Source organism: Eschscholzia californica, unplaced genomic scaffold (genome assembly GCF_041429995.1).
Source record: "Eschscholzia californica isolate CP2 unplaced genomic scaffold, dmEscCali1.0.p SCAF_1, whole genome shotgun sequence".
NCBI lineage: Eukaryota > Viridiplantae > Streptophyta > Magnoliopsida > Ranunculales > Papaveraceae > Eschscholzia > Eschscholzia californica.
The window spans coordinates 70,740,161-70,762,295 of record NW_028238198.1 but is presented as its reverse complement, the minus strand read 5'-3'; the positions used below and the strand labels follow the sequence as shown (position 1 = coordinate 70,762,295).

At 37.0% G+C, this 22,135-nt stretch overlaps 1 protein-coding gene across 4 annotated transcripts; it reads right to left on the bottom strand.

Moving 5' to 3' along the window:
• Positions 1-437: 437 nt before the first annotated feature.
• On the bottom strand, positions 438-20,277 carry EMB2247 (protein EMBRYO DEFECTIVE 2247). 4 transcript variants are annotated; one of them, XM_086655174.1, is made up of 27 exons: positions 19,766-20,277; positions 19,529-19,613; positions 18,870-18,996; positions 18,365-18,448; positions 14,027-14,121; positions 13,756-13,847; positions 13,205-13,258; positions 12,264-12,316; positions 12,103-12,170; positions 11,920-11,995; positions 11,025-11,108; positions 10,646-10,794; positions 10,436-10,553; positions 10,200-10,316; positions 9,687-9,907; positions 9,326-9,415; positions 8,043-8,154; positions 6,971-7,081; positions 6,730-6,867; positions 5,864-5,914; positions 5,654-5,766; positions 4,161-4,305; positions 2,535-2,639; positions 2,302-2,403; positions 1,528-1,600; positions 1,250-1,416; positions 438-971 (listed from the first exon to the last, which is right to left on the bottom strand). In XM_086655174.1, the coding sequence occupies exons 1-27, from the start codon at positions 19,908-19,910 to the stop codon at positions 843-845; spliced, it is 2,904 nt and encodes a 967-aa protein (XP_086511300.1). In that variant the 5' UTR covers positions 19,911-20,277; the 3' UTR covers positions 438-842. The 4 variants fall into 4 exon arrangements, with proteins under 4 accessions (XP_086511300.1, XP_086511302.1, XP_086511301.1 ...); XM_086655176.1 differs by lacking the exon at positions 14,027-14,121 and having other exon boundaries at positions 19,766-20,149; XM_086655175.1 differs by lacking the exons at positions 18,870-18,996; positions 19,529-19,613 and having other exon boundaries at positions 19,766-19,978.
• Between the last annotated feature and the right edge of the window lie 1,858 nt (positions 20,278-22,135).

Genomic DNA, 22,135 nt, shown 5'->3' with positions numbered 1-22,135 from the left:
CATTCCAGATGTACGTCCATTGGGTTGCATAGGTGAGATAGTGGCGACTGGAGAGAGAGAGAGAGAGACGACGTGGTAGTGGTTGTCGGCTGTGAGAAATGAACATGCATAGGTGAGATAGAGGAGAGAGAAAAGTCGGGGTAGTGGTTCTCGGCGGTGACGGTGACGAAGATGAACATGAGAGAGAAGAGAGTCGCACAAAAACAAACGAATTTTATTGTAAGTCCTTGAGGATTGTGTGCATCTAACTCAAAACAATTTTTCTTAAAAGTCCTTGGTACCCATAAAAATTTGCTATGTCTTCAAAAAATCCACCTTAGTCGAACGTCGTGTTTTGCCCTTTTTCTTCATTTTATCATTCTTTAGGAGTAAAACAATTGAATATTACCCTTAACCTACTTCTCATACACTAATTCCATGCAAGAAGTACAAATAGATTTATGTTGAAAAGCTTAAAGCCCTCGAAATGATTTTATAACCAAAAATGTTTAATGTACAAAACCATGGAAAAATGAAAACCAACAAATATCCGTAACTCTCGCACATACTCATGTTTTTCTATCAAATTAAGTAGACTAAACAATGGCGATACTAATCATCCTCTGCTGGCAACTCGGGCTTTCACAATAATTCTGACTGAACACCTTGTGTTCTGGCGCAATGAGAACCATTAAATACTGCAGCTGCACTGTGCTATCCACCATGATGTAGTCAGACTGGTTGCACCATTTACACAATTCATCTTCGACATTTCGAGATGATATGTTCTCGTCATAATAAATTTATATCCTTTATTAACAACATCAAAGACCCGTCGGTTTATGGAAAGAGACAAGGGTCTATCATTCGGAGACCAAAACTGTTGATTGAAGTAGTGAAAGGCGGGTCTTGGTCAAATTTATCTTTTCCTCCGCTTCAGCTGCCTTCTCTCTAACTCCACGAACGATTTCCTCCGGAGCTTTCTCGACAAACTGCAAACCATAAATACAGTGTCAATGTGTACCTGTCTATGTCATGCATAGTGCGTCTCCTTTTTCTTCATGAATAACAACTACCTAGCTACCTGTATGACTATATATATATATATATATATATATATATATATAGACACTCAAACACATGTACATCTAAGAGTGGACTCCATAGTTTGTGATTAGGTATATATATATATATATATATATATATATATATATATATATGTCGAAATGGGAAACTTTGTGTACAAACATATTACAATGGGAGCTTATACCTTAGGCGAACTTAGACGAGCCATGAGGGTGTCATACTCGGATTGCATTTTTGAAAGGCGCTTCGTTAGGCGCTGGACTTCATCAGAAATATCTACCATATCGGCAAGAGGCAAATAAGCTTCAAGACCTTCACCGGCCACGAGGTGTACGGATTGCTTTGCATCACCTGCAACACAGTCGGTGGTGGTCATACCCACAGAAGTAACCTGGTCAGCAATTTACACTTCCACAAGTTGCTCCATCATAGAAGGTAATGATATAACACGAGGAAACATGCCTGGAGGAGAACCAGTGAAATGAACATTTTGCAAATCTAGCCTGGAGAGCAATGCCAAGACTTCCTTCTCTGTCTGTATGAAATAAACTTGTACAAATTAGCATCTCCTCGCAGATGTGGAAAGAGATTAAACTGGCACTGCTTTTAGGAAAAACGAGAGAATTCCACAAGATGGTGCATATACTAGAAACTTTACATTCCATAATCTTCCATTCTAGATTTGACAGACCAAAAAACTTTATTTTACAAGGTCAACATTTAATATGCAAGGCAATTTTCCAACCAAATATTCTCTAACAAGGTTTCAGAGGCGAAAAAGTAGGAGAAAGACTATATAATTAGTGAAACGGTAAAGGAGAGGAAAAGTGCAGCTACCCTAGATATATGGTTATAAACATCTCATATTATAGGATATCTATAACCTTTATAAAAAATATAGAAACAAGAGGCAGAAGACATTTGTATATCGTGGAGTGTAGTTGTTTGAAACTTTGAATAACTAATCACCAAGGTTTATTTTAGTCACTCAGAAAAGGTGTTAAATCAAAGAGACAGGGCAGCAAAATATAAATAGAGAACTTTTAGAGCCGTCAGCAATGCCTTCAACAGCATAATTCTCAAACAAGCAAAAATAAGTGAAATGGAACAGTTTTGTTCATAAATGATAGTGGGACAAGGCCCATTAAGTTCCTACTCTTGAATATCACACACCTATCAAAGACTGATCTTAGAAACCGAGTCTTTAGGATATAAATGAAGAGGAAGGATACTCACTGAGATGTAGAGGAGGACATCATCACTTGCAACAATAGATGCGGAGATACGTTTTGCCGGTTCAACAGAATATTCTGCTCGGGCGTTCCGGATTGCCCTTGTCTGAGTAAAACCAAATAAAAGAACATAGGAAAGAATGTTGGTCAAAGAAGAAAATAACCACAACGAAAACCTTCTTGTTGATAGGAGAAGAGAGAATAGTGCAAAGAGAAATTTTGACAAATTAAACTCACCAGAGCTTGCAAGTTCTCAAATTTTTTAATGGAGCTGGGAAGCCTTGGTAATGATGTCTCGGGCCATGGGGACACAATAAGGGCTTGTTTCCTATGAGGTAATGCCTGCATTTGGATCATGTGAAGCATGTAAGAATCTATTTTTGAAAATATGAATCAAATAGTGCCTACTTTTATAAGAAGCGACCTAGTAGTAAGTACTAAATGGACGAAATATGTATCTTTTCTCATGTACATCATATTAACCTTGCTTTTTTTTTGAAAAATTTGAATTAATATTGAAAAAGAAGATATGATGTACAACAGCACAAGGATGTATTACGTTTAGAATTGAAAAAAACAAAAGCATCAGGAGTTAACTAATATGCTACATCATGGTTGACTCTTAATTTAAAACGAAGTCTGTATAAGACTTGTTCTCGGCCCAAGGGGCATTTCTACTCCATTGGAAAAGCAAAGGTAATATGTCTTCCACTGCCAGATAGCTGAAGGGGTTGGACTAATGGACTCCTTAAATAATTTGCCGTTCCTATCTTTCCACATCAACCATATGATGGCCAGAGGGATAAGATTCCAGACCTCTTTCCTTTCCTTCCTGACTTAAAGGTATTTCCATTGGGATAATAATTGCTCGACTGTATTCGGCATGCACCATACAGTCGACTACATTTAATACAACTACACTTTTGGGGAGCTTCCTCTACAGTCTACTCGATCTCAACATTGTTATTTATGAGAATATTGTTTGTCTATTACCATCAGAATCCTCAAACATATGATCAAATATGCTTTTTACACTTGCCCACTAAATTCGCCCTACAGTCTAGATCAACTTTTTTCGCCTCTAACTTATTTGAACCAACCCCCCATTCAAGATGATCGCTCCTTCGATTTTTCATTACCTATCTTTTTAACAAAACTAGATAATTTGTAGATATCAAATGGCAAAGACCCATGCTACCTACAGCATCTGCCAATTAATTCAGTCATGAATATAGGCAATGAGCCTTAACTAAAAGCAGCCTTAATCCTAGTGTTTAAACTTCCAATGTAAAAGAGAAGTTGGAGAAGCATCGGCAAGCATAAGAATAAGCAATATATTGAGTCTATATAATTAATTCCAGCAGAGAGAGGTTCAGAATGTATTAAGAAACTTGACTCATCCAAACAGTATGCTTATGATTGTAGACTCCTACTTTTTTACTTCCTCTACCTAAAAGCATATCATGTTTCATGAAATAAGAGTTACAGACAAAACTTTCTAATGGTCACAAATGGTCACAAATGAAGCACAAGAAAAGAAAATGCTAAGGATATACTCTGCACAAGTTTTGTAACGGATAACTTGATTTCTTCAACAAGGCAAAAAACTTATATGTTTTACACCAAAGAACTATACATGCATGTAATCACGATTGCATGGAGTTGGATCAAGTGTAGTTTCTTCTGTTATGGGGTTTATAATAGAGTATAACATTCCAACTGTCAACCATTAGAAAGACAGTACACAAGCTTTGAACCACTTCTCAAATCCCCATAGCTACATCTAAATGCAGCAAATGATTGTAAAAGTATAGGACAATAGAGCTGGTTAGTACCGTAAGAGAATTGGAGAGAACGTTTTACCTGCCATAGCTCCTCAGTCACAAATGGCATAAATGGATGTAGCATCTTCAGAATGTTTTCAAAGACGTACAGAAGAACTGCATGTGCTACAGAAGCAGCTTGCCCATCAGACTTATAGAGACGAGCTTTACTAGCTTCAATATACCTAGGAAACAAATAGAAATATTTAAGGCAACCGAAAGTAATCTACATAACAAATGTATAGAACGTTTTGTCACTAGAAAACAAGCTCAAGATAATATTGCTTTACGAAGAAAGTTTTCAATAAAACCTATGGAGTATTGAAGACCAGACACAAAATAGAGTTGCAGAAAACAAATCTTAAATATTGTAAGAATCGATTATAATGTTGGACTATAATGTTTATTCCCATGATAAACTATTAGAAAGAAAAAGAGGTTCTTTATCTCAATATTTTGAAGAGTGTCTAACAATACGGACCTTCAAATCTCCAAACAATTTCCACATGGTAATACTTCCTATAACTTACACTGCACAAAGCAGCCTGCCTCCGCATAAAGCGGGCCTCCTGGCATAAGCCTCTTGTGCTTTCTTAACTCTAAAATATTTGCACTAGTATGGATTAAACACAAAAGCGGTGAAGATCCCTTTAATAAGTGTTTTTTTTTTTTTGAAAGCTTTGAATTAATATCAGAATAGGATGAGGATGTACAAGAGTTCAAGAGTTTAAGTGCAGAATCACCCCAGAAGAAGTCAGTCATATGCAAGGAATAAAACTTCCCGAAATTTCACCGAAATTTCGCGAAACGTTTCCTAAAATGAGATTAGGTGCACGAAATAACACTTACAACTATTTCCTGCATAGTTTCCACCGACATGATCGAAGTTTCCACCGAAGTTGTTGGAAATATCGAAATTTCCATCGACATGATGGAAATTTCCACCGACATAGTAGAAATCTAGCAAAAACCTGGAGAAACTAATACTAGAAACATATCCCTTCCTTCGTCTTTTTCATCTTCATTTAGATCTCTCTTGATTTTTATGTTATGTTTTCCATGGTTTTTAAATCTATTTGAATGATTTACGCCTTGACTTAACTGCCTAATTTGATTTTATTTTAGTAATATCCCTGATATAACTGCGAAATTGGCGATACCTTCTCAAACTAACATAGTTTGTTAACTATTATCTGTAAGAATGTTATCTTATGGGTGTTATAGCCAAAGAGTTATTCAATTTACTCCCGGAAATAACTGTGTGGTTGTTAATACTACCTCAAACTAATAGATAATGTTAAACACCATTTTTATGCTTCATTATGGTTTAATAATCTTGTTATACATAATTGCATCATATTTCTATCATCTCTGTAGATTTGTAAGATTTCCACACTGACCGAAACGATTCTACGAAACGTTTCCACTTTTGGACCGACCGAAATTTCCACCGAAACCGAAATTTCATTCCTTGGTCATATGTTTAAAAGCGAAGTTGACAGAAGAGTTAATTGAAGTTCAAATAGTAGATACCAGTCGGCAAAATCACCCCAGAAGAAGTCATATGTTTCTCTCCCGACATCCCCAAAGAAAAACTTGTCATAGCTTGAGGTTACAATATCAATCAGCTGATGAAGTTTGGAAACCTGAAAGTAAATTAGATCACTTCAATAAATTGTCGGCTCGCATCAATATATGGAATTGGTAACATGATAATTACATAATGACATTAAGTTCACTTACCACCCAACACTCTGGCAATGGTAGCCTCAGAAGAGACTCCTCCGAGTCAAACTGAAATAGCCCATAAAACTCTAAGTTAGCAAAATTCACATGTAACATTATTTGAATTGTTTTTTTATACTAATAAACATAATCATATTCACTGACGTCCCAACAAAATATGAAACTATCTCAATTCCCTGGTATAGTGCCGAATTTGAATAATATAAGTAACAAAAAGAAACCTGTACATCAAGGATACCAAACTTTGAATAATATAAGTAAGAAAAAGAAACCTGCACATCAAGGATACCAAACTTTTTCTTTTTTTGTAAAGAATTGAGATAAGAGCATCTCCAATGGGACACTAACTCTAAAACTTAGAGTGCCACTTAGGATTTGTAGAGATTTTGTTAAAAAACCTTCTCCAATGAGACGCTCTACTAGACATTCTATGGTGATGTGGACTTGTGGAGCATTTATTAATAAAGACTTTCAAGAGAAACACTCTAATTTTAGAGTGTCTCCTTCAGACTCTCTAAGTCTCACTTTAAAATTCTAACCAATAGAAACCCTTGCTTTTTAACTACTTTTTATCTATTCAATTGAAGAGTGGCATGTGCATTAAGTAGAAGTATTTTAGAGATCTCCATTGGAGACTAAAAATGTTTAGAGTGTCTCTACATTGACACTTAGGAAAGAGAATCCTCATTGACACTTGACAACTAGACTTTTAGAGTGTTTGTTAGAGTGTCCCGTTGGAGGTGCTCTAAGGTGTCCACATTCAAGTGAAAGAGAACACGAATCCCCAAAGATTAGTTACAATCCAGGCAACCCTAGATAGCGCTAGATTCTTTCAATAACTTCAAGAAGAAGAAGAGACAAACCTTAAAAGACAATATATTGTCCCAAGCAGAAGCATCACTCTGGCTGGGTAAGTTTTGCAACACAAACTTGCCAGCATTCCATAGTTTGTTAGTGAATGCCTTGTTGGAGGTCAATCTCTCAGTGGACAAATTAAGGTCCTAAAAAATTGTACGACACAAAATGAACTTCTGTAGAAAAATCAAAAGTATGAGGAAGTAATGTAGCGCCTTTTAAGCTTCACAATTAAAAGTTAACACAAACCTGACCAGCGGTTCCCAGTGCAATTGAGAATCGCAAAGCATCTGTTCCAAACTCCTGTATTGTATCAAGTGGGTCTATGACATTTCCCAGTGATTTAGACATTTTTCGTCCCTGGAACAATTTATAAATAAGAAAGCACCAGTCATTATTATTGGTCAAGAGATCGTATGAGAGAGAGAGACGGAGAGGGAACTAGTACGTAAGTAATACAAGCTAAATCAAATCTAGAAAAGAGATGGCTCCCGTGGCACTTCATGGCAACTTATTACACAGTCATGGTTGAAGTTATAGAATGAAAGGTTGATGCTGGAACAAATTTATTAACATCAGAAGCATGTGGTTGAGTTGTAAGTGCCTCGGCATCTACATCAAGACTGACACTGGAACATATTGATTAAACTTGCATAAGTTCCAATTTACAGTTTGAAGCTAAATTCATGTACTGAATTGTTGTATGGTCTACAATCATTCATGTGCTTGTTCTCACATGTATCGTGTACATGCCATACTTGCTGCTAGTTAATCAGACATGGACACCACCCATATCTGATCTTGTAGTCTTGAAGAAAATGTTGTCCCAATCATCAGTTCTTTTTCAATAATATTAACATCTTTCTCAAGTTCAAGATTTTAGCATTTGGGGTACCCAAATTAACCACATTCTGTGGATTAGAAGGAAAACAATCACATGGACATTTTTATTTGAACAATAACAAGAATTGTATTAAATGCAACTCAAGATGCATAGGACTTCCAGGATCGCACGTATAACTCAAGATTCAGGACTCAGTTAAGCGTTACTATGTGAAAGTGGTTGAAAATACAAACTATCTCAACTAAAATAATTATCAATTTCATTCTGATTAAGACCATAAATTAGTATTTAGTAAATGTGTACAGTAAAATAATAACAGAAAAATAATGGTGAAAGTTAAACTGAAAATATTAACTATGTGAATTGACCACTACTTATTGTTTCATTCTGGCAGAATATCTCCAGTTACTCATACAACAGAAGACTGCCGATTGTGGTGTACAGAAGTAGCATAATTGATTATTATCAAATACTCACTTGAGAGTCCCGGATGAGTCCATGCAGATAAATATATGAAAAGGGAACTTTCCCTGTGAACTCAATTCCCATCATTACCATCCGTGCCACCCAGAAGAACAAAATATCATGCCTGTTCAAACAAGACAACAAGTTATAGATCACTTGATTCAAATTAAACCAGAAAAAGTAGAGAACTGGCAATTTTGGCAATCTATTAATAATTTGATTGAAACATTTGCAACAAAAAAGTAATTAATGGAAACATCAACGAATTGTTGTTTCCCTATTGGGCCAGGTACTACGGAGCAAACAGATCAATTATCATATAGAAAATAAGCTTCAAGAAAATGATTTCAAATTTAGGAGTTCCTGTAGTGTTTGTAGGATGTAAGTCTACTATCTTTAAAATAAACAAATAAAACGACCGAAAACCAAATAAATCTTCAAATAATAATACTTCAGTAAGCTTCTATAATGCTGAGAACAAAAAAAGTAATCACTATAAGTCTAACTTCAAATTTGTACGAGTAGCTCTTCATATAGATAGCTCCATAAAAAGGATTCCTACAACTAGTAAAACTTCCTACCTAAGAATAAGATACCTACTACCTTCATGACTCTTGTTAGAACCAAACTAACAAGTAATATCCTCCTAACACCAAAATTAATAACAAAAATTATAGCAAACAATCCACTTTTTTCTTAAAAACAACCCTAGTTGTAAAGGAAATTTCTAGTTCTTAAATAGTATTTGTTCAAAACATTTCTTACATGGTATTATAGTAGGTAGTAACTAAAAGCGACCAATAATCGAGCAAAAGTAAGGTGAAATAAACTAAAAGAAGTAAGCAACTGCAGCTGGAATGCTCCTTCCATCCAAGCTGGACTTGGTCCTAAGAATGTCTAGGGCTTCGCATCAAGAATCATCAATCATGAATGTACTAGGCATAGACAATTAAGTCATGGATTGACAGGATAAAGAGGAAAGGAAATTAACAAAGAAACTCTCGTAAGATGTGATCTGAATGAACCTTTAATGCAAAGAGGTAAACTTAGACAGGGAAACAAATTCTACATGAACATCATCTACCATTCTGGAATGATGCAACTCATTACTCACACACTACAAAAGTTTTACAAAACATTAAGTGCTGTTAACTTCTAGAAGGGATACCTATTCTATAGCACACGAAGTAAGTTAACCAGAGAAGGTCGACATTTTGAGTAAAAAAAGTTTAATTATCTGTAACAATGAATAATTTGGTGATACATGAACAGAAGCTGGAATTGAAAGTCCATACCCAGTTTCAAGGACTGTCGTCGGATAAAACTTCCTGTAATCCTCTGCTGATACATCTGGCCATCCAAGAGTGCTGAAAGGCCACAGTGCACTGAAAAGAAAAAGTACGCAATGAGCAGACCAATTATTTAGTAAAGTGGGTCTCAAAGAGAAAATGGAAAAAAGAGAACAAGCACGATAATAAAGGAGCACTCATATGCAGTTACTACAAAATAAATTGCACACTTCAAGTACATCCAAAAACATTTGGACTTTCAAACGAACCTCAAAATGCTAAACTATCAGCACACATAACAAAAAGAATAAAAAGTTATTTACTTGTCAGTGCAAGTGACCAGTAGGAGTGAAATAGAACAAACTACCTTGAAAACCAAGTGTCAAGAACATCTGGATCCTGATATATCTCCACCCCTCTTCCGTACTTCTCGCGAGCTTTTGCTAAGGCTTCTTCAGAGCTCTTAGCAACTATATAGTCTTCTTCACAATCTTTACCCACAATGTACCAAACTGGTATGCGGTGCCCCCACCAGAGTTGTCTGCTTATACACCAATCTTTAATATTTGATAGCCAGTGATTATAAATCTACACAAACAACCAAGAGGAGATTTTAAGCTCAACCGCAGAACAGAAGAATCAATTTCACAAAAATGTTTTATCATGCATAGCAAGACAGAATGTTGTTAATATATATTATTGTTTGATAACTTGAAAACAGATCAGCTTTTCTGATAAAAGCTCACAAAGACCGAAATATGCTGTTGAAAATAGTCATACGAACTAGGAACATTGATAAAGGTAGAGAGGAGTCAATTTCTATAGACTTCCGAGGCAGGTTGCCAGTTGTTTGGTTTAGTTTCTCACCAAAAGAGAGTACCTTTTCAAATCTTTCCGGGACAATGGTTATCTGTTTCTCTTCAACAGCACGAAGAGCCTTCTCAGCCAACGGCTCCATCGTTACAAACCACTGCTTACTCACAAGAGGCTCTATTACCTATTCAGAGAATGCCAACACCATATGAGATCTTTCTATTTAAAAGATATAAGTCCAAGTAAAGAAAAAAAGGAATGTCAAATTTGGAATAACAAACTTGGAAAAGAATAGGATCACACTTCTCCACCACGCTGAGATCTGGGCACTCGCGATGTGTGAGGTTCCTTTTTGACCCCTAAACCTGTCTCCTCAAGCTCTGACCATAACTTCTTACGCGCATCAAAACGATCCATCCCACTAAAATAACACCACCAACAATTGTTAAGCACTTCAGCGTAAAAGTTTTCATCTATAACACAAGCCCAATATCTAAAGTTCTTTCACAATACCAGTATAAACCAGCAACGTCATTAAGTGTCCCATCCTTGTTCATGACATTAAGTATAGGTAGACCCAGCTTTCTAGCCAAAAGATAATCATTGTGATCATGCCCAGGGCTTATCTTCAATACTCCAGTCCCAAATTCTTTATCGACATACTGTGACATGTTCAAACCTTAGGTGCTAAATAGCAATTTAAATACCTAAAAAAGGTAAATACTATAATCCTATATTCCCACTTATAGTTACTCATCAGGTGCCATCAGATCAAATTTATTATTTGTTTTGAAGGGCCTATTGATGGCAATGGAAAACAACACAATCTACATAATGTCTGAGCTCTGAAGATGGAAAAGCAATATACAGTATAGTAAGAAGTGTTACTTACTCTGTCAGCAATAATAGGGACATGACGGCCAAATGTCATAGGTACAATCGCCTGTCTGCCAATATATTTGGAATAGCGATCATCCTACATATGTATGAAACAAATAAAAATCAGGAGGCATTCAGTCAACAGAGCGAACAAATCTCTTGAAAAACAATATATTAAAAGGTGTAAAGGTACCACCTAATTCAGACTAAGTTACTAAGCACTAACTGAGCTAGATACTACTGTGTCCAATCACGTGAAAAAAAATACATGGAAGAACAACAACACAAGACATGATAAACATGTTTTCATTGTCAGAATAAGAAGGCAGGAAATTGTAGGTAAAAAAAAGCTTTCAGTAAAAACCACAGAAACACGAACCTAACCAGCCACCTCACGACCAGGAGGTTGTGAGTTTGACTACCCCTAGGGGCCAGCCAACAAGCAGTTTTCTGGAGCGTATAACCCAATCCAGATTGTGTTTGGACATGTTTCGTTTCTCTGAGTAATTAGATGCTCTAGAATGATACTGACTTCAAAACGGGTATCTTAACGAAGAAAAAAAAAATTTAAAATAATCTGTAGCTACTACTAGATGATCAACTATGGAGGTAAATACATTTGCAGAAACGAAGATAAAACAAGTTAATAGTTAAACCTACTCTAAATGATCTCGGTCAACTAGTAAAACTGTAAAACCAACAGGTTGAATTTGTTGTATACTGTCATATTAGGAGGCCGGACTTGCACCCTAGCAATGAAGTTGAGTAATTGCTTCATCAGTACTAGGTTATAAGATCATAATATTGTTGTAGGGCTTACATACTTAAACTAACACCCAATTGAGAAGCGAAAAGAAAGGATTAAAAGGACAGAAGTACAACATTAGCCAAGGCCAATGAAATCCTACCTCGGGATGTACAGCGATAGCAGTATCACCAAATAATGTCTCAGGGCGAGTTGTGGCTATTGTCAAAAAGTCACTCCTTAAACACAATTATACAAAAAAAAGTTAATCAACAAATCTCGGCAAAAGGGTGTTACAGACCACTGGATTAAACCGCCTAAAAATGCCAAATGCAATAAGAATTACTTTGAGCCTCCAGCAACCCGATATTTGATATGGTACAGTGTGCCAGGTTCTTCAGAATACTCCACTTCCTAAAGGAGCAAGCAAGATTAGTAACCATTTTAAGATTAAATCAATTTTATAGAAGAACAGAGCAATCCCGTGTCCACCAAAATATAGCATACCAAGTCAGAGACTGCAGTCTGAAGATTAGGAGACCAGTTGACCATATAGGATCCTGAAGAAACATAATATGTAATTAAACTATAACTCCCTCAATGACTTATAATAGCTTAATTGCACTATTTTCATATGTAAGTGATGATCAATGAATATTACACAAGCCAGAAGATAAAATGAGAGATTGGTGGGAAGAAAATAGAAATATAACACAATCCTTACTATAGGATCACTAGTGAAACACTTGATCATCACAAAAATATTTTCTTGCCTTAACTTCTTTACCGGTTTAATGTCTCAAAGTAGTCTTTTGTTGCCCCAAATGTTATGAAAATGGACGATTTGAACTAAAATTGAATAAGTAAACAGAATCTGATTTTGTTACAAACTCATGAAAAAACAGCCAACAGACCAATATCTTTACGACTTCCTGTAATTTCTTGTTCAAGCAAATATATATACAGAGAACTGCCAAAACATAGAGTTAGATAATCATATCTTCAAAAAGTTTAGAGAAAAGGCAACCCACGAATTGAGAAACAAGGTCATCACCACCTACGCCTCATCCCAAATATTAAGGTTGGCAGTTAATAAATGTAATTTATAACAGTCGCCGTACAAGGAACTGAGAAAGAATATCCGAACACAAGTTTGGTAATGAACTATGACAAATTGAGCCTCAGCAAATAAACTACAAGTTGGTGACATATTAGCATGCTCTGTATAACTTCTCTGAAAACTACCAGAAACAGGAAATAGGAATAAGAAACTAAAAGAGCATCAAGCAGCACAAAGGAGACTAAAGCACCATAACATATGAAGAGAAATAAGTCCAGAAATATAGGAAAAGTAGAACTTCTCGAAATGTTCAAAACTCAGAGTGATCGTAAACTTCATAACAGTCCCGTTGGTAAAAACTGTTTTGCAATTAGATTTAAGTCAACACCTTGATAAATTAGGCCTTTCTCATGAAGCCTCACGAAGGCCTCAACCACAGCTCCTGCAAACCAAAGAAAGACAAATTCAGAATATAGAAAGTATTCAATACCATACCATATAGGTACAGCAAGGCATATAGTTTTTTTTGAAATTTTGAATGACTACAGAGAGCATATAGCTACAGCAAGGCATATAGTCACGAATTGAGAAATTACAGGAAGGCATATAGGTTACAGGTACAGCAAGGCATATAGTCATACTGTTCTAATACTTTTAGAGAGCATGGCCTCCTTGTAATATGACTACAGACTATAATATCAAAGGGTTGCTGCAACTAGTTGAATGTCATTTCTCCACACGGACATGAACAAGTTCCAAAGAAAAGTAATACACGAGATCGAGTTTTCAGGTAAATTTTGCATGAAAACATAGCACAGTTGACGTATTAGGCATCTGTAATATAAACTTGCAAATCGTTGCAAAAATATCTAACTTGGGGCTTTTAACTCCTGCAGTTAAACTAGTAGAAGGACTGAGTTAGGTAGTAAAATATCTTACGACTTAGTTGCTCGTCAAGGGTGAAATGCTCTCTAGTCCAATCACAAGATGCGCCCAGTCTCTTTATCTGATTTGTGATGGTTCCACCATATCTGAATAGAAAAAGGCAATGTACCAGTGACCAATCAAATACTGTATACACTGTAAGGTACCATGAAAACGTCATGAAGGGAAGCACTATGAGATGCTAGCACGTGACCAGAAAATAGGACTTCCAACATAAAGTACAAGACATGGAGGAAGTAAACAAGGTAATATACAAGTAGCATACTTCTCTTTCCACTCCCAAACCCTGCTTGTGAACTCTTCTCGACTAAGTTCCGTCCTTTTTATTCCTTCAGATGCAAGCATTTTTTCAACCACTAACTGAAAGGAATCAATGATGTAATTAATGTAATGTAATTAACTATTATTAGGTGTCAGATTCTTAAATAAACCAAAATAAATACAATAGTGGAGCATTTAGCGAACACAATTTGTGTTGTTGTATGATTCAAATGTGGTTTTCATGTAGTACAAATGGAAGCTTAAGAACTAATGGTTACATCCTAGAAAGAACTACAAGTAACAACTAGAAAGCATAATAGAGAAAAAAATTGAAAGTAGCATTTGAACTAAAAGGGCCTCATGTAGGAGTCAGACACTAAAGCAAACAGATCAGTACTAAAGAAAATAGATTAGTACTTGCTTCCTAAAATCGGAAGGGGAATACTCCAAACACCGTTGGAGTCCTGATTTCTTGAGTTGAAACCAAGGAAAAGACTTTGAGAACCCTTTGCTAGGGAAAAACCCTCTAATATTACTTGAATATTCAGAAAATGTAGACTGCCTTACAAACTAGAGAGCTTCCCTACTTATAGCATCCCATATACAACCCTTCCACTTCTCTAGACAGCAACTAGACAACCCTCACATTACCTAGACACCTAATTAATATTTAGAATTTAATAATCTTGACTAATTAATTAGACTATTGACTTGACTGCCCCAGACCCTAGAGAACTTCTACCTTATTCTAGAAGCATTTGCATCAGTCCCTCCTTCTTGAAGAGAACTCGTCCTCGAGTTAGTTGTTGCTGCTCCGCCTCCATGATAAGCATATATATCAGAAACATTAAAAGTAGAATAAATTTCTCATGTCCTTTCTGACTCATGCGATAATGCGGCAAATTCGGAAGGCTAGCTCCTGGGACCGAATCAATATGATGTTGGATACTTCTCGTAGGGGGTAATCCGGCAGATAGATCACTTGGGAATATTTCAGCAAATTCTTTTAGTAGTTCTTCACTTTCAGTAGAATGTGTTTGTCGTCGTTGTTCCTTCGCCTCTCCCAAAACAAGAGCATATGTCGTCGAATCTGCCTCACACTCTTGTAGAAATGGTCGAATACTCAAAGAAGCACGCTCTTCTTTCTTTTTACCTTTTGGGAAGTCTTCATTTTGCATCGGTGCCAAAACCACTTTAACTCCATTCTAGTAAAAAGTATAAATGTTCTTTTCCCCGAGATGAACTGTTTTGTTATCGTATTGCCATGGTCTACCCAACAATAGATGACAAGCTTCCATCCCAATGACATCACACAAAACCTCATCCGAATAACTTTTACCGATAGAAAAGGGGACACGACATTGATGTGTTACCTTTACTTCACCCCCTTTCTTGAACCAGACTACTTCGTACGGGTTTGGATGTGGTTGCATAGCAAGGTTCAATTTCGATACCATTTCTTTAGAAACAAAATTCTCACAGCTACCACCATCAATGATAACATTGCAAAGTCGGCCATGTGATGAACACCTTGTTCTAAAGATGTTAGTACGTTGGGGTCTAGCTTCGATAGCTTTAGGTGCTAGCATGGCTCGTCTAACAACTAGAGCTGGCAAATCTTTGTCATCATATAGGACTTCATCTTCTGTAAACTCCAACAAATTTTCCTCATTAATGCTGCCACCATCGTCATGAGCAGCTCCAAAGCCCTCAACTTCTTCACTTACTAGTAAATTGGCATTCTTCTTTCGACATTGAGCAGACTTATGCCCTTCTTTCCCACACTTGTAGCACTTCAATTTTTCCCCCACATATTTAGATGTAATGTCATGACCTCCCGGATTGAAATCTGGTGTACCACTTCCTTGATTCTGTCCACGCCCTTTGGAGTAAGGTGTTGGTCCAGACCTTTGTGTAAACGAAGGTCCTGTTTCGATATTTTGGGTTGAGCCACCTTGACCCTTATAAGCCCCTATTTGCACTTGCCCTCTGTCCATCTGATTTTGCTGATTATTAGGTCTTGTTTGTTGTGATTCAACCTTCATTGCCAACTGAACAGCACTAGCTAATGTCCAACAAGGTTGTAATTCGACCCAATTTCTTATATTTGGCCTTAGTCCCATCAAATAACGATGTATAACTTGTGTTTCTGATTCGACTAAGTTTACACGAGTCTTTGTTTTGTAGAAGTCATTGGTGTACTCCCGAACTGAACTGTTTCCTTGCTGAATGGATTGGTATTGTTGGAACAACATACCTTCATAGTTTAATGGAAGAAATTGACTCCGAATCAGCCGTTGCATCTTTGACCATGTCTGAACTCGCTCCTTTCCGGTCTGCATTCTTGTCATTTGTAGCTGTTGCCACCAAGAAGATGCATACCCTTTTAATTTAACAGACACCAATTTGACTTTCTTATTTTCTGGTAGCTCCAAATACTCGAAAATTCTTTCAACCTCATTCAACCAGTCCAAAACTTCTTCTATCTGTTCCTCTCCTGTAAAGTCTGGAATTTCTACTCTCACATGTGGATCTTGATTACGCCGAGTACCCAAATTGAATGGGGGTTGTCTTTCATAAGGCCGATCTTCAACTTCCTCGTCTGAAGATTCTTCTATATGGCGTTGTGTTTGTACCCTTGCTGGATCAGGTCCTCTTCTTTGATATGTGTGGGTAATCACATTGGTACGATCCCCCCTTTGTCCTTCCATAGTCACGTTAGGACGACCAAAGATTCCAGCTTGCTCAAGCCGATTACAAAGTTGTGCAAGTTGTTGTTGAAGCGTTTCCACCTCTTCCTTTGTAGCCGTATTACTTGTTGCGGGACCTGTTTCGGTACTTCCTTGATTTTGCTCCAAGTTATTACACCGCCCAGCCATAGATTCGCAGAATCACAAATCTAGTGTGGCTCTGATACCACTTAAAGCAAACAAATCAGTACTAAAGAAAACAGATTAGTACTTGCTTCCTAAAATCGAAAGGGGAATACTCCAAACACCGTTGGAGTCCTGATTTCTTGAGTTGAAACCAAGGAAAAGACTTTGAGAACCCTTTGCTAGGGAAAAACCCTCTAATATTACTTGAATATTCAGAAAATGTAGACTGCCTTACAAACTAGAGAGCTTCCCTACTTATAGCATCCCATATACAACCCTTCCACTTCTCTAGACAGCAACTAGACAACCCTCACATTACCTAGACACCTAATTAATATTTAGAATTTAATAATGGCCAGCGCTTTGGGGAAAGCTAAATAGTTTCCGGGGTGTGAAATTTTAAAGGGAATATGTAAAATTTTGAAAATTTTCCGGGGAAATATATTTTATGGGGAAATTTTCCACCTCACCTCTCTCTCTTCTCCGACAAGGTCGCCGGCCGGAAATTTTTTCCGGCCGGCGACTTTTAAACCTAAAAAAAAAAAAAAAAAAAAATTTTGCTCTCTCTCTCTCTAAAACTCTTTTTTTTTCTCCTCTCTCTCTCTAGATCTAGAGAGAGAGATGAACAGACCTTGAACAGATCCGTTCAAGGTCTGTTCAAGGTCCGGCCGGGACCTTGAACAGACTTCCTCTCTCTCTCTCTCTCGATCTAGAGAGAGAGGAAGAAAAAAAAAATGAGTTCTTCAGTGAGAGAGGAGAGAGATTTTTTTTTCTTTTTTTTTTTAAGTTTGAAGGTTGCCGGCCGGAATTTTTCCGGCCGGCGAATTTTGCCGGAGAAGACAATGAGGAGGCGAGAAGGTGAGATGGCGAGAAGGTGAGATGGCGAGAAGGTGAGGTGGCAGAGAGAGTGAGGTGGTGAGAGAAAGGTGAGGTGGAGAGAGAGAGAGGTGAGGTGGAGAGAGAGAGAGAGGTGAGGTGGAAGGAAGTGAGGTGGAGGTTTTTATTTCCCTCTAACAACTTACAAAATAAAATTGTCGAACAAAGTTGACCAATTTTTGACCAAGTCTTCACACCCCGGAAACTATTTTGCTTTCCCCAAAGCGCTGGCCTTAATAATCTTGACTAATTAATTAGACTGTTGACTTGAGTGCCCCAGACCCTAGAGAACTTCTACCCTATTCTAGAAGCATTTGCATCAGACACCCTAGGGCACCTATCATAAAATATAATCCCCAACTATTTTCTTAAGGAATGTGTCCATACTATAGGGTTTTCTATTAATCCAACTAATAACAATAAACGGAAAGTGCTTTATCATTGGCTTCAAATTTATGATATCCCCCTCCCAGGGCTCTGAGCTACATCAGGTTCGAAGAAAAGCGCCAATAACAAATCATAGACAGGTAACAACAACAAAAAAGTCGAATACCAAGCATAAACTGGTCTGTTAAAGGTTAGGAAATAACCTGAGTCGCAATACCAGCATGATCAGTTCCAGGAAGCCAGAGCGTAGGCCTCCCTTTCATACGATTGTACCGAACCATGATGTCCTACAAAAGAATTCCATGGAAAACATGAAATAGAAAACTATTCACCAAACAAGTAAGGGAAAATGGTGTTCAAATAAATAGTAACTAGAAGTTGATGACAGACTAATGAGGTACATATCACTAACAGAGTGCTCATAAAGTACATTGACAAATTAACAAATGGTGCTCACTAACAAGTCGAATGAAAAATTTACCACTAATACTTCTATGAATGTCTTGAATGGAATGAACAAGAACCTTGTACGACTTTCACATAGCTACAGTACCAACTTAACCTAAAACCTAATAGACTTCTAGTGCATGCCAAAACATACGACTGTTAGTGGGTTTTTATACAGCGTGAACTCTAACATATATCCCTTAGTTCTTTTTCGAAAAAACGTGCATCCCAAAAACTACTGAAGAATCCTCTTGCTCTTACCTCGAGAGTGACAAACATTGCATGCCCCATATGCAATGACCCGGTGACATTAGGCGGTGGCATAGAAATGACAAATGCGTCTCCATCCTGATCAGGGTTTGGCTTGAAATACCCTTGAGACTCCCACCTGAAATACAAAATCTAAGAACTACAGATGACGAATATGTGCAGATATCTACATAAGCAACGCATCTAACTTAAACAATGGATTTCATGGAGTAACATCAGCCCACTCTAAACGTGGTTTAGGACATCACTTGGGGTATTCTCGTGTTGTATACATCAAACAATTGAAGTTCAAAGATCCTCTTTACAAATCAGCATTTTGAGTTTTATGCCGAGACACAAGCTGGACTCCATATGTGTTCTGCCACTAGAAAAATGCTAGGATACTAATGCAGCGAAACTGCGCGACCATGTGAATGTTGTTGATTGGGAAAAAGATAGATTCTTTCAAGAAGTATTTTGCATCACCAAATGACTGTTTACAGGTTATGTTAAGGGGCACCTCTCCAATCTCAACTTGGGTAATCGATGAAGATGACCAATTCGAGCAGATTCGAACCATAACATCCATTCTAAACATCTTCGGACAACAATACCTTTAACTTTGAAAAGAAAGAAAATACACAAACAACTATTCCCTGTGAAGAATTTACCAGTTGTATATCCTTTCCTCGGAAGTAAAATCAAAAGACTTCGTAGTCAATGGAGTTGTAAAAGCACCATTATCCAATGCCGCAACTAAAAATTAACATAAAAGACGTAACTTTAAGTAAAACCAATGTGAAATATGAACTCACAAGACGAATAATTTTGAAACGACAACCCAAAACCTAAGTAAATTTGTACATCAACAATTGTTATTTATAAAGTATGATACATTTTTAGTTTACCTGTGCAAAATCTTGTTCGTCTGGAACGGATGAAATTCCGGTAAGAGATGCTGAATTTAGTACGACCATGTCGAGAAAATATAAGTGGATTCAACTTGTATACAGAAAGAGTGACGAAAATGGATGATTGAGTTGCTAACGCCATAGACAAACTAAGAGTTAATAAGTTTTACTGATAAGAGAAGATTGACATTTTCAAGTTTGAAGTAAAATGAACAAGAGTTTGATGGATTGAAATGTAAAACCCTAACTAAACCCTGGGGTAGGTGCCGTTTTGCCGATATGAGAGAAGGAAATTGCTTTTCCGGCTGGATGGTCCGGAGAAGAGAAGATGGTGCAGAGAGAAAGAGCGGATGGCTTGTGGCTAAGGTAATGGACTAAGGTAAGGGTACTTGGCTTTGACCCCCAAATCCACTTGTTATCCTTTGCCTTGTGCACTCTTTTCTTTTAGGCATACAAATTTCATCGTCTGCCGAGAAATATAAATCCAAATGTTTAAAAAAAAGAATCGTAACATTTTACTCGAATTTCATGATATTATATGCGCCCCATAAGTCTTTGGAACAGTTATGTTTGGTAGTTCAATTCGATTCTAATTTTTGTCAAATGTTTTATCTCTAATCTTATGACGTTTTGTCATTGTAATTTTTTTAGGCCGTAGCTTTGAGGAAAAAAAAAAATTCTCTAGGGAATAAAGATTTTAGTCAACAAATATTGTCTCAAGGACATATTTTTTTTTAGTTGACTTGATCAAACATTGCCCCCTAACCTTCATCTTCTCACTCCCTATCTCTCTTTCTCTCTCTTCTCTCTCTCTCTTTATCGTTGTCTCATGTTGTTCTCTCTCCCACTGTCTCGCACCATCTATCTCTTGTTTTCTTATTATTTCCCTCTTCTTCTCTTAGTCTCCCTCTCGATTCCTCATTGTTTATCTCTTATTTATCTCTATATTGCTCTGACTATCTATGTCTCTCGATCTCTAATTGTTTCTCATTCGATCTCTCATTGTTTCTCTCCCTTTCTCACACAGACATTGCTTCGACAAATAGAAGTGTTCCCTTCGTCGGAAGTTGATATCGATGAGGGTTTCTCTCCTCGAGGATTTCATGGCGACGAAACATTTTTTGGCCACGAGACATTTGCGGGCATGACCATTTCGTGGCCACAAAACGTTTCGTGGTACGAACTATGTGATTTCCTTAAAGAGATTTATACAGATCGAGAGAGAAAGAGAGGGAGAGCGACTGCGACAGAGAGAGATATTTCTACAACGTGAGAAATAATGATAGTGGTCTCCAATGAAAGAGAAAGAGAGATAGAGAGAGGAAAGAGAAGAGGTGAGAATGGTGGTCGGCATGGTGGTGGCGGAATGATGGCGGTGGGAAGTTGGTGTGGTGAAGGTGATAAAGATGATGAAGATTAGGGGGCAATGTTTGTTCAAGTGAGTTTTTTGACTAAAATAAAATATTACCCCGAGAATGTACAAAACAATATGGATTCCCTAGAGAATTTATTCCCCGGAGATTATTCTTTATTCCCCAAATTCGTGACCTTTTTTTACTTGTACACCTCTATATCTTTCTCTCTTCTACCTCACTTTTTCACTCTTCTACTTTATCTCTCTCTCTCTCCTTCATCGCACCTTCTTCTGTTCTTCAACTTAAGAAGGTTGTTCGGCGAGCAGAACATCGCGCAACTTAAATTATTTTTTAAACTCTTCTTTCAACTCAATAAGGTTGCTGGCAAGTCATACCACTTTATATATATATATATATATATTTCTCTCTCCCACGCCATCGTCATTCTCTTCATCACATGCTCTCACACTCTCCCTCCATTTATCTCTTTGTCCTTCTCTTTTTTTCTCTCACTATTTCAAAGTCGTTGCCGGTAGAGAATCGAAAATAAGAATTTTAGAGAATTGAATAAAAAGTTTCAAAGTTACCAACAGTAGGTCAACTGATAACTTTTTTAGGTTGAAGAAAGATAAAAATGTGAGTTGGAGGAGTCAGATAGTGATTAGTGAACTGTAAGATATAAAGAAATTTGATGTGGACAAATAAAAAAGTATAATTAGAAATATGCTATAAGAGTAGAAATGTAAAGTTTGACAAAAAAATTGGCAAATCGGACTGTTTGACACAACTGGGTGCAAATTGAACAGTCGGATAATTACGAGCCAAAATAGTCAGTAGGTCCAAATTGAGATGAAAACGAAATTAATCCTTAGTTTAATTACCTCTTCATCTTCCTCACCTCTGTATGACCAGGATAAGCTTTAGTAGTTGAGTTAGTTTTATTTTGGCCCCTAACTTTTGACCAACTAAAGGATTTTGTTCCCAAGACTGAGATTCGTTAGTTAAACTTAAC